Source organism: Acinonyx jubatus, chromosome F2 (genome assembly GCF_027475565.1).
Source record: "Acinonyx jubatus isolate Ajub_Pintada_27869175 chromosome F2, VMU_Ajub_asm_v1.0, whole genome shotgun sequence".
NCBI lineage: Eukaryota > Metazoa > Chordata > Mammalia > Carnivora > Felidae > Acinonyx > Acinonyx jubatus.
Window position 1 is genome coordinate 59282012 of NC_069394.1, and position 12862 is coordinate 59294873.

The 12862-nt window shown below is 33.6% G+C and overlaps 1 protein-coding gene across 10 annotated transcripts in view; it reads left to right on the forward strand.

The window, feature by feature from the left end:
* The window catches only part of STAU2 (staufen double-stranded RNA binding protein 2), a 305709-nt gene that overhangs the window by 19664 nt on the left and 273183 nt on the right, over window positions 1–12862 (forward strand). Inside the window, exon 4 of one of the 10 annotated variants that reach the window (XM_027064364.2) lies at window positions 9816–9944. The exons of the other annotated variants lie outside the window; for them this stretch is intronic. Within the exon in view, the coding sequence (XP_026920165.1) occupies window positions 9905–9944 (40 nt within the window). The 5' untranslated portion in view covers window positions 9816–9904. The remainder of the gene's footprint in view (window positions 1–9815; window positions 9945–12862) is intronic. 10 annotated transcript variants of the gene reach the window in all.

A 12862-nucleotide genomic window follows, 5' to 3' on the forward strand; every position in this document is an offset into this window, starting at 1 on the left:
ACCATATAGATTTAATATATACAGAACATTCTATATAAAAGCAACAACAAACATTATTCTCAAGTGCACATAGGCCATTTTAGGTTAGATCACATGTTAGGCCACCAGTTAAGCTTCAGTAAATTAAAAAAGATTAAATTCTATTGAGCATCTTTTCTGATTACAATGGTATGAAACTAGAAATCAATTACAAGAAGAAAACTTGAAAATGGGGAGGTTAAACAACATGCTACCCAACGACCATTGAAGAAATCAAAGAAATAAGAAAAATTCTGAGAGATAAATGAAAATAGAACTATGATATACCAAAATCTTTGGGATACAGCAAAAGCAGTTCTAAGAGGGAATATTATAGGAATATAGGACTACCTCAAGAAACAAAAATCTCCAATAATCTAACTTTGCACCTAAGGGAGCTAGAAAAAAAAGAACAAATAAAGCTCTCAAAGTTAGTAGAAGAAAAGAAATAATAGCAATCAGAGCAGAACTAAATGAAAGAGAAACAGTAGAACAGATTAATAAAACTAAGAGCTGATTATTTGAAAAGATAACATTGACAAATTTTTAGGTAGACTAACAACCAAGAAAAAAGGGAAGGCTAATCATCAAAATCAAAATGCAAGAGGAGAAATTAAAACTGACACCACAGTACAAAGGGTAAGAGACTAACAAGAAATATATGCTAACAAATTGGACAGCCTAGAAGAAATGGATAAATGCCTAGAAACAACTATCTTCCAGGACTGAATCATGAAGAAATAGAAAATCTGAATGAACCAGTTATGCTGAGATTGATTAGTAATGGAAAACTTCCCAACAAGCCAAAGTCCCAAGACCAGGTAGTTTTGCTGGTGACTTCTACCAAAATTTAGAAAGACTTAACACCTATCCTTTTCAAACTCTTCCAAAAAACTGAAGAGGAGGGAATACTTCCAAACTCATTTTATGAGGCTAGCATTACCTGGATAACAGCCCAGACATGGATACCATATAAAAGATTTTTAAAAATTATAGGGCAACATCACTGATATGAACATTGATGCAAAAATTCTCAACAAAATGTTAGCAAACTGAATGCAACAATACATTGAAAGGATCATAAGCCAAGATCAAGTAGGATTTATTCAAGGGGTGCAAGGAATGGTTCAGCATCCATAAGCCAACCAACATGGTACAGCACATTAACCAAATGAAGGAAAGAATTGCATGATCATCTTTATAGATGCAGAAAAAGCATTTGACAAATTTAAACATTTGTGATAAAAACTCTCAACAAAGTGGCTACAGAGGGAATGTACCTCAACATAACAAAAGCCATATATAGTAAACACACAGTTACCATTATACTCAGTGGTGAACAGCTATAAGCTTTCCCTCTAAGATCAGGAACAAGACAAGGATGCCCACTGTCACCACTTTTATTCAACATAGTGTTGGAAATCCTAGCCACAGCAATTAGCAGGAAAAAGAAATAAAAGGCATCCAAATTGGAAAGGAATAAGTAAAATGGTCACCACCTGAAGATGACAGAATACTATACATAGAAAACCCAAAAGACTCCCCCATTTTTTGATTGGGATTTATTTTTTGTTGTTGAGATGTAAGGGTTCTTTATGTATTACAGGTGTCAATTCCTTATCCAGGTATATGATTTGAGAAACAATTTGAGAGAATTTATTTTTAGCAGACTTGCACTGCAAGAGGTCTTGAAGTTATTTAGGCAAAAGAAAAATTACTAACAGATGGAAATTTGGATCTGTGAAAAGGAATGAAGAGTGTAAGAAATGGTAAAATATGGAGTAAATGTAAGACATTTTCTGCATTTTTAAACTATTCAAAAGAGTTGATTAATTAAATCAAAAGTAATAACAATGAATTGGTGGCTTATAGTATACATAGAAGTAGATTGGTGTCAGTAGCATAAAGAATGGTACAGGAGAATGGGAAGTATGGTATTGTTAGGTCCTTATACCATATACAAAGGGGCATAATATTTATTTGAAGTGTGTATATTTTAGAGCAATTGCTGTAAAAAAAGAAAAATAACTTATAAGCTATAGGGGAGATGAATTGAATATTAAAACCTAATCAGTCCACAAGAAAGTAGGTAAAGATGAAAAAAGGAATAAACGGGAGATGAAACAAAAATAGCAAAATAGTATATTTAGATCTCTTTTTGATAATTACATTAAATATAAATGATCTAAATCTAGTTAAAAGGCAGATACTCAGATTGGCTAGAAAAGCAGTTGTCAAATATATGGTGTTGAGAAACTTTGAATGTAAAGATAAAGATAGACTAAAAGTACAGATTGCATCTGGCTCATATGTAGTAATAGGGACTTTATTTATACTTATCATGAAACAACTCCCTGTTCCATAAAACTAAGTACATAAAATAACAGTTCTGAAGACACTGCATGTGAAGCAATGAGAGTCAGGGATCTCTGAGTGATAAGAAACAAGTGAGGTGAGCCTGCAATTGCCCTAGTCTGTTGCATTGAGAGACTTACCAGGATGTGGCACAAACAGTGGCAACTGAGGTGTGGAGCTTGCCACATTCCCCTGGTTGAGGAGATGTTGCTTTGGAACTGAGTTGCAAATTATAACAGCAAGTCTTGAAAGAAACAATATATTTCCAAGTTACTTAACTGCATCCCAGAACAAAGTTCAGGAATATTTATAGGGCTGGGAAACACCAGCACACAAGTACGTGTCATTCAGTTAAAGATTCCCATAGATGCACAGGAACATAAAAACATGAGAATAATCTATCATGGGGGCACAGAATTGATACAGATGATAGAATTAGCTGAGGATTTTAAAACTATTTGTTATAATTATATTCCATATGTTCAGAAAGTAAGAAACATATAAGATGCAAAAAGATCCATATAGAACTTTTAAAGATAAAAACTACATCTGAGATGAAAAGTGTAGTGGATGAGATAAATCACAGATTAGATCTTGCAGGAAAAAGATTAAGTGTGTATATACTTCCAGAAGTAGTTGCCAAAAACTTTCCAAGTAAGTTTTTTCAAATACCTTTTAATGTTTATTTATTTATTTTTATTTATTTTTTTAAACTTTTTTTTAACGTTTTATTTTTGAGAGACAGAGAGAGACAGAGCACAAGTGGGGGAAGGGCAAAGAGAGAGAGGAAGACAAAGAATCTGAAGAAGGCTCCAGGCTCTGAGCCGTCAGTACAGAACGCAGTGTGGGGCTCGAACCCATGAACCATGAGATCATGACCTGAGCTGAAGTCAGACACTTAACTGACTGAGCCACCCATGTGCCACCAAATAAATTTTATTAAGATGAAACCATAAACCAGAACTTTCCAAATAAATTTTATTAAGATACAACCATAAAGAAGTTCAATGAGCTACCAAGTTTAAGAAATATAAAGGAAACTACCCCGAGGCTTATCATAATCAAATTACCAAATACAAATGATAAAGAGAAAATCTTAAAAGTCAGAGAAAAAATAGACATGATCAATTTGTGTGCATAGGAACAAAGATAAAGATGACATTAGATTTCTTGTCAGAAACAATATAAGCAAGAAAACAGTGGAATAATATGTTTAATGTATTGAAAGATGAAAAAAATCAACCTAGGATTCTGTACCTGGCAAAAATATGTTTCAGAAACAAAGATGTTGAAAATTTATTTTCAAACACAGAGAAGCTGAAGAAATTAATTGCTAACACCCTCTTCCCCCCCCCCCCCCCCCGCTTTAGGAAGATTTTAAAGTATGTCCTACAGACAGCAGGAAAGTGATACCAGTTGAATAAAAATAAAAACAAAGCCAAAAGACCCACAAGAAATGGTAACTACTTGGGTAAATATATGGAATTTGTTATTTTTTTTTAAAGGATTTTATTTTAGAGAGTGTGAGTGGGGGAGAGGGGCAGAAGGGCAGAGAGAGAGAGAATCCCAAGCAGGCTCATGCTCAGCACAGAGCCTGACATGGGGCTTGATTCCATGACCCTAGTATCATGACCTAAGCCAAAATCAAGAGTCACTCAACTGACTGAGCCACCCAGGAGCCCCTAGAATTTGTTTCTTATTTAATCTCTTTAAAATATATTTGCTTAAAGTAAAAATATTAACAAGCTATTGTATGGTTTATAACATACATAAAAGTAAAATGCCAGATAACAGCATAAAGGCTGAGGGAAAAAAGGAAATATAGAGATTCTTATACTCTACATTAGATGGTAGATCATTTAAAGGTAGACTGTGATAAGTTAGAGATCTATATTGTAAACTCTAATGCAGCCACTAAAATAGGAAAACAGTCATAACTAATAAGCCAAAGTAGAATTTAATCATGCAGAAATTAATATAATAGAAGTCATGACAACATGAAAAGGGAAAAAAGGTCATTTGGGACAAATACTGTATAAAATAAATAGTAAGATGATATGTTATAATGAATAACCATATTAAGTACAAATATAAATATTTTAAACATCCGTATTTAAAGGCCAAGATTGAATAAAAAGATCCAACCATTTACTTGTCTATGAGAAGTACTTTTAACTATAAACACAAATAGATTAAAAGTAAAAAAGTAGAAAAAGATGTAACATGTTAACCTAGTTGAAAGAAACTTGGACTGAGTTTATTAATTTCAGACGAAGGAACTTTCAGTATTATCTGGGGTAAAGAAGATCACTTCATAATAATGGGGTCATTTAATCAAGAGGACATAGCAGGCTTAATGTTTATACACTTAAACCGAGCTTCAAAACATGCAAAACAAAATGAACAGAAATGCAAAGAGAAATTCACAATTATAGCCAGAGATTTCAGTCACCCCTCTCAATAATTGATATAACAAGTGGGCAGAAAATTACCAAAGATACAGTTGAGTTGTTGAGTTGAGAATTCAGTTGAACTTGACCTAACTGGATTTAGAGAACACTCTACTCAAGAAGAGCAGAAAATACATTTGTTCAGAAGTTTACACTGAACATTTACCAAGATATTCTATATTTGCCATGATTGGGCTATAAAAGAAGTGTCAATAAATTCAAAAGGATTGAATTCATAAAGAATCTCCCAGACCACAGTGGAATTAAATTAGAAATCATTAATAGAAAGATCCTTGGAAAATTTCCCAAATGTTTGGAAATTAAATAGCATGTTTATAAATAATCCATTGTTAGAAGAAATCAAAAAAGAAATTGGTAAATATTTTAAACTGAATGAGGATAGAAACAGCATTTTAAAAGATAATGCTAAAACAGAGGGAAATCTATAGCTCTAAATATCTGTATTAGAAAAGAAGACAAATCTCAAATGACTTCAGCTTCTATCTTAAAAAACTAGAAAAAAGAAGAGTAATTTAATCTCAAAGGAAGCAGAAGAAAATAGTAGATAATCTGAATAGCTCCCTATGATTTAAAGAAATTGAAATTGTAGTTAAAAGTCTGCCCACAAAGAAAACTCTAGGTCCAACTAGTTTCATTGGTGAATTGCACAAAACACTATAGGAAGAAATACTATCATTTCTATATCATCTTTTCTAAAATATTTGAAGTGGAGGGAATATTTTCCAAAGCCTATGATGCCAGCATTGCTGGGGAACCAGAACCAGACAAAGACATTATAAGAGAACTTTAGAATAATACTACTTGCAAGCACAGATGCAAAACATTTAAGCCAAATTTCAGCAAATCAAATTCAACTGTGTATTAAAAGGTTAATATGTCATGACCACTTGGGGTTTATCCCAGGAATGCAAGGTTGGTTTAACATTCAAAAAAACCCATATAATTCACCATATTTACAAACTAACAAGTAAAAATCATGGTGTGGAAAAATCACTTGACTAATCCAGTAACCTTCCTGATTGAAAAAAAAAAAAAAAACCTTTACAAAACTAAGAATAGAAGTGGGATTCCTCAATCTGATAATGGACATTCATGACAAACCTAATTTGCTGACATTGTACTTACTGGTGAAAGGTTAAATACTTTCTTTATGATATCAGGAAGAAGAGAGAGATGTTTACTTTTACCATCTTATTGAATATTGCCCTGAGGTTCTAGCTAGTGCAATCAGGGAAGAAAAAAAAAATGTTATTCACATGAGAAAGGAAGGAATAAAACTATTCTTATTCACAGATGACCTGACTGTATATGTAAAAATCTCACAATACTATTAGCACCAGTTGAATGAGTTTAAGGACACAAGATTAATATACAAAAATCAGTTGTGTTTCTATAAAGTAGCAAGGAACAATCAGAAGTTCAAGTAAAAAATACCATTTACAACAATACAAAAATATGAAATACTGATTAATCTAACAAAATATGTTAAAGAAAATTGAGAACTACAAAATACTGTTGAGAGAAAGCGAAGGATACTGAAATAAATTGAGAGATACAGTTGTTCCTTTTTCACAGATTTTGTATTTTCTTTTTATTTTTTATTAAAAAAAATTTTTTTTAAATGTTTATTTATTTCTGAGACAGAAAGAGACAGAACATGAGCTGGGGAGAGGAGAGAGAGAGGGAGACACAGAATCAGAAGCAGGCTCCAAGCTGTCAGCACAGAGCCTGACACGGGGCTTGAACTCACAAACCACGAGATCATGACCTGAGCTGAAGTCGGTCGCTCAACCGACTGAGCCACCCAGGCGCCCCCCCTGTATTTTCTTTTTAATGTTTATTTTTGAGAGACAGTGAGAGACAGTGCGAGTGGGTGAGGGGCAGAAAGAGGGACACAGAATCTGAAGCAGGCTCCAGGCTCTGAGCTGTCAGCACAGAGCTCAATGTGGGGCTCGAACCAGGGAACCATGAGATCATGACCTGAGCCGAAGTTGGACGCTTAACCGACTGAGCCACCCAGGCGCTCCACAGATTCTGTGTTTTGAGTTGACCTATTTGCTGAAATTTATTTCTAATCCCCAAATCAATACTTGGAGTGCTTTGCAGAGTGGCACAAAATTTGAGTTGCCCGATATGCTCAGTCTGAATTCAGGATGAACAAGGTGACATTCTGTTTTCTTGTTCTAGCTGTCATGCATTAAGCAGGTGTCCTTGGTTTATTTAGTGCCACATTTTTAGCATTTTTGTGGGTTTTTTTGTTGGTGATTTAGCTGTTTAAAATGGCTCCTAAGCATGGAAGTGCTTTGTAGTCTTCCTAAGCATAAGAAAGTTGTAAGGTACCTTATGGAGAAGATACATGTATTTAGATAAGCTTTGTTCAGGCAAAGGTTACAGTGCTGTCAGCTCTGAGTTTAGTGTTAATGAATCAACGATATATACTAGATAGGAGGTCTTCAACCAGAAACACACATAAAACTAGGTTATGTATTGATTGAGAACAATGTCATGACCAGAGGTATGTAGGAACCTGTCTTTCCTCTAGCAGCAATGGTTTAGTATTTGATAATTCACTGTTCATGGTGACATTCTAGAACATAATTATCATTAGATATTATTATTCCAGTAATGAGAATTAGTTGTATATCTTGTACATGAGTTGGAAAACTCAACTTTGTTAAAATGTTGATTTTCACCAAATTAATCTATAGATTCAAGGGACTTCTCTAATTTTTGCAGGCATGTTTGCCTAAAATAAAATTCATATGTAAATATGAGAATTTAGAATAGCCAAAATAAATGTGAAAAAGAACAGTGTTGGGGGACAATACTACCTAATTTCAAGAAATACTATAGGGGCGCCTGGGTGGCTCAGTCGGTTGAGCGTCTGACTTCAGCTCAGGTCATGGTCTTGCAGTTCATGGGTTTGAACCTTGCGTCAGGCTCTGTGCTAACAAACAGCTCAGAGCCTGGAGCCTGCTTTCAGATTCTCTCTCTCCCCCTCCCCTGCTCATGCTCTGCCTCTCTCTGTCTCTTTAAAATAAATAAGTGGTAAAAAAAAAAGTTAAAAAAGAAATACCATAAAGCTGCAGTAAAAATAGCATTGGCATAAAGATAGACAAATAAATCAATGAAACATAAGAGGTAGTCCAGAAGTAAGCCCACTTAGATGTAAATAATTGATTTTGACAAAGCCATAAAAAGCAATACAGTGGAAAAAATACAAGTGTTTTTCACATATACTGCTTGAGCATTGGATATTGATATATAAAAAATGGAATTGAATCCATACTTTGCAACATATATGAAAATTAATTCAAAATGGCTCAGGGACTTAAATGTGCAACCTAAAACTATAAAGCTTGTAGAAGAAAACTTAGGAGAAAATCTTAGAGCCCTGAACTAGGTAATGATTTCTTAGATACAACACCAAGAGCATAATATATAAATGGATAAGTTGATAAACTAGATTTTATTAAAGTCTGCTCTTCGAAAGACACTGGTAAGAGAATGAAAAGAGATGACACATTGTGGGAGAAAATCTTTGTGAAACATATAACTGATTAATGACTCATATTTGGATTATATAAAGAACTCTACAAATAAAACAATAAGAAAAATAACCTAATTAAAAATGGGTAAAATATTCAGGTGGACACTTCACTATAGGATAAATACAGAGAGTGTGTCAAAGATGAAAAGATGATCAACATCAGTAGTCAGTAGGGAAATGCAAATTAAAACCACAGTGAGATACCATTACACAGCTATTAGAATGACTAAAGTTATGAAGGCTGACCGTATCACATGTTGGTAAGGCTACCATATTTTAGCTGTGTTTAAATCCCAAGGTGGCTTCCTTTGTAAAAGTTAGGGATTGTAGACATGACACGGCCTGCTTTAAGTTAGGTTCTTGAGCATCTTCTTGTTTACAGAACCGTGGTGACCCTATAAAGACTAGAAAGGACAACAACAATTAGAGTGTAAGACTTTTACACTATAAATCGTTCCCTACTTTTGGTGTGACTTATTGATAGGTAAATATTTAGCTTGTTTATAATTCTTGGTAATACAGTCTTGCTATACAGATTGTCACTGTGTATATTTTATGTGAGTCTGCAGAATTGCTGTTTTAAAGATAGATGCAAATGAAACTATAAACAGTATTGTCAGATTGCTCACTAGAAGGTTTGTACTAAGTTATATTTGCATCAGTAGAGTTTGCATCCATTTTCCCACATCCTGGCCAATACTTACATGATCATTTTTTCATATATATCAGTTTAATATGGTAAGTTACATTTCACTGGAATTCGATTTTTTATTTGTTTAGACGTTAGTTTTCTGAATAGATGTGTTCACTCAAATTATATTGTGAGTTGATTGTGCATACCTTTGTCCCTATTCCTATTGGATTAAAAAATCAATTCATATCATCTTTGTATTTTATAGTTGTTAAACAATTTTTCTTTACATGTTGCAAGTATTTCTCCAGTTTGTAGACATTTTTAGCATCATTTATGGTACATTTTGCTCTATGGAAGTTTTATATTTTTATGTTGTTAAATCTGTCAGTTTATCCCACTGTGGCTTCTAGGTTTCTCTTCTTATCTAGAAAAGCCTTCTGCCTTACAGGATTGTGACAAGTATTTAGCCAAAGTTTCTTGTGCTTTTGCCCTATTTTTATATTTGCATTTTAATACTTAGGGAATTTATTTTTGTGTTTATATGAGGTAGGAACTTAAATTTTTCCCTAATAGGCAATTATATCAGAGGAGTTTGATTCTTGGATAGTGATTTTGCTTGGACAACCTTAGGTTATAGTCTAATTTGAAGTTATAAGGTTTGTTTTAGTTATAAATATGGATAAGTAATTCTATTTCTCCTAGAAGGCAAGAACCTGTAGAAGGTAAATATCTTTGCTTTTTTGACTCTGTGTTTTTTTTTCCCCCCCTTTATTTACTTGGGAATTAGGATGAGTCACTTCCAATAGCAGGGCATAGGGGAAGGGAAGCCAGCAAAGAGACATAGACACTGTGTCCAAGTCATTTCTGGGACCAGGGATGGAAACGGATTCTTCTGTGGAGAGACTTGCCTTGGCAGGTGAGGTAGACCAAGACTTTATTAGCAACAGCTCTGGCTGCAATTTAACTACTTTAAAAATGTTGCTATTGTGAGTTCTGGCTTAGGAAACTTTTGGTGTTTTGATGGATTCTGGTCAGTTATTTCTGCGCTTTCCTTCTATGCATTCTATTTTCTGCTAATGATCTACTTGTATTTGATGGAATGTGATGTTTTCTGTGCTTTCTCCTGCATGTGTGCTTAGACAGGCTCGGATTGTCTTTCTCTCTTCTCCCCTTGCTAGCTTGGTGAATTCCCACTTTCTTTAATATAATCACCACCTCTTAAAACCTGCCTTTTAATCCCTCCTCCACCTAAGAAGTCCCTGTAACAGCCTTATTGTAGCACTTACATTGTAGTATTGTATTTGTTTATTATATGTATCTGTTTCTTGTACCCTTCTGAGCTCTTTTGGGACAGGGATTTTTGCTTGTTGATTGAAAAGTCTGAGCTACATTATTTTCATATAGTGTGAAGATTTAAGTCCCAGAGAGGACATTTTATAAAGATATAAAAAGTAGGGTATATCTCAAAAAGAATAGAGTATATCTACTTTTTGTTGCCTGTGCTGGTACTGTTAAATATCTATTTACCAGTGTTACTTACCAAAGTTATGGAGAATTACATGTAAACAAATTTCATATCAACAAAAATAGAATATTCCAAAACAAATATGACAAAAATGTTTTTTTATATCACAGCTGGGAATTTTTCAGAGGAAACAAACTTCTGATGTTATAAGTCAATGGAAACATAACAAATACATGTTTCTTACAGAATGTTAAAGAAGTCTATTTGTATGAATAAAATCAGTGTATCCTAACAGATTTAAGTTTATTTTTTGAGAGAGAGAGAACAAGGAAGAGGCAGAGAGAGAGGGAGAGACAATCCCAAGTAGGCTCTGTGGGTGCAGAGCCTGATGCAGGGCTTGATCCCACGAGCTGTGAAATTCATAACCTGAGCCAAAACCAAGAGTTGGACTCTTAGCTGTCTGAGCCACCCAGGTGACCCTAGAACATTTTAAGCTAGAATATTTTAGTTTGGAAGGCTGTGAAAAAGGGTTTATAAAAACTGTATCAATGTTTTCATAATTTGATGATGTTTTAACAAATTGTTTTTAATCAGAATAATAATAGATTCTTGTCATTGTGTGTCTTGCATCATCTCATTCAACTCATACTATTATATAGTAGTATAAAAACAACTATTTCTGTTTTGCTGTCTAGGAAAGTGAGTTTTCGGTACTTTCTCAAAATCATATAGCTATCAGTAAGTGGCAGAGATGTCCAAACAGGATCCTAACCATCATAGGGCAGTTGCTCTCTCAAAATGGTCAAGACTTAGATTGTGAAATCCATTATCATTAATGTAATTTAATTATTTTTTTTGCATATGAGGTAAATATTTTATTTTTTAATTTAAAACGTTTTTAAAAATCTAATTTATTGTCAAATTGGCTTACATACAACACCCAGTGCTCATCCCAATAAATGCCCTCCTCAATGCCCATTATCATTAATTTTATTTACTTCTAAGTAGACTTCTGTTCCAGCCACCTAACTGACTTGAAGCCTATTTCAAAATATCTTCAGGGAGGACATTCTTAGGTCTCTTGAAAATGTATACCTGTGTGCAACAGTGTATGTATTTCTCACTTTTTGCAATGTTGACTTTTCTAAAAAGTTAGATAGAAAGCTAATTTGTGGATCTCAACTTTTATAGACCAATTTGTTTTGTAGTTTGATAAATGCTTTATTAAAATTTTGGTCTAACTTTTAATTATTGCTCTACTCTGTCAAGTAGTTAATACTAATAAGATTTCTGATTAGATAGAGGAATATCTATTCAAAATAAAGTTCTAACCATTTTGTAAAATAAACAGTTACAACTAGGACTAATTAGTTGTAAATTTAATAAGTTTAAACCTTTGAATTTTAGTTATAAAGCTTTACCTAAGTGAGATCCTTCGTGCATTTGCATACCTTTCACACCAAAACCTCAGTTATACATTAAAATCTTTTACTGGATGCATGTTCTTTTTATGAAGCAGAGAATCAAAGTTAATGGAATGTAAGTTTAACACCATGTTATTAGTTGGTACTTTTCTTAAAGGATTTAGATCGGGTTTTCTAACCAAACAAGTATACAGAGCTATAAACTTACCATTTTTTAAAAATGTTTATTTATTTTGAGAGTGAGAGAGTGTGCAAGCAGGGGAAAGGCAGAGAGGGAGCGAGAGAGAGAATCCCAAGCTGGCAGTGCAGCGTCCTATGTGAGGCCTCTGTTTCACAAAGTGCGAGATCATGACCTGAGCAGAAATCAAGAGTCAGATACTTAACTGACTGAGCCACCCAGGTGCCCCTATACTTACCATTTTAATCACATTTTAATATATTAAAAGCCTATGCTATTAAAATTTTTCACTATAAAATTGTAACATTATGCTTGCTGTGCTGCTAATAATTTTTGCATTGTAGAAGGTGAATGTGTAGCATTGTTGAGTTATGAAAATTGTATAGTAGTATAAATGCTATTAAACTGTTATGGAAAATTGGCTGATTTTTATCAGACTTTAGTATTTCTCATTTTTAACAAATTGTAATTTTTCTTTTGCTTTTTGATATTCAGTTATCTGTGTTATCTATTGTACTTGAGTTATTTAATGCCATGGTATGTAAGGACTGAAATTAGTTGTGGTCCAGGTCACTTTGTATTTTATATAGTGACTGACTTTCTGGTACAATTTATAAAATTCACGGTGGAATAAGTAAGATGCAGATTTCCTCAAACCTCTCTTGACTTACTCTTGTCTTTTTTGTGCTGTTCCAAAAAGTAATAATTACTGTTTTTTATTTTGTTTTTGTTTTTTGCTTTTTTGTTTTGCAGGCCACATAGGGTGT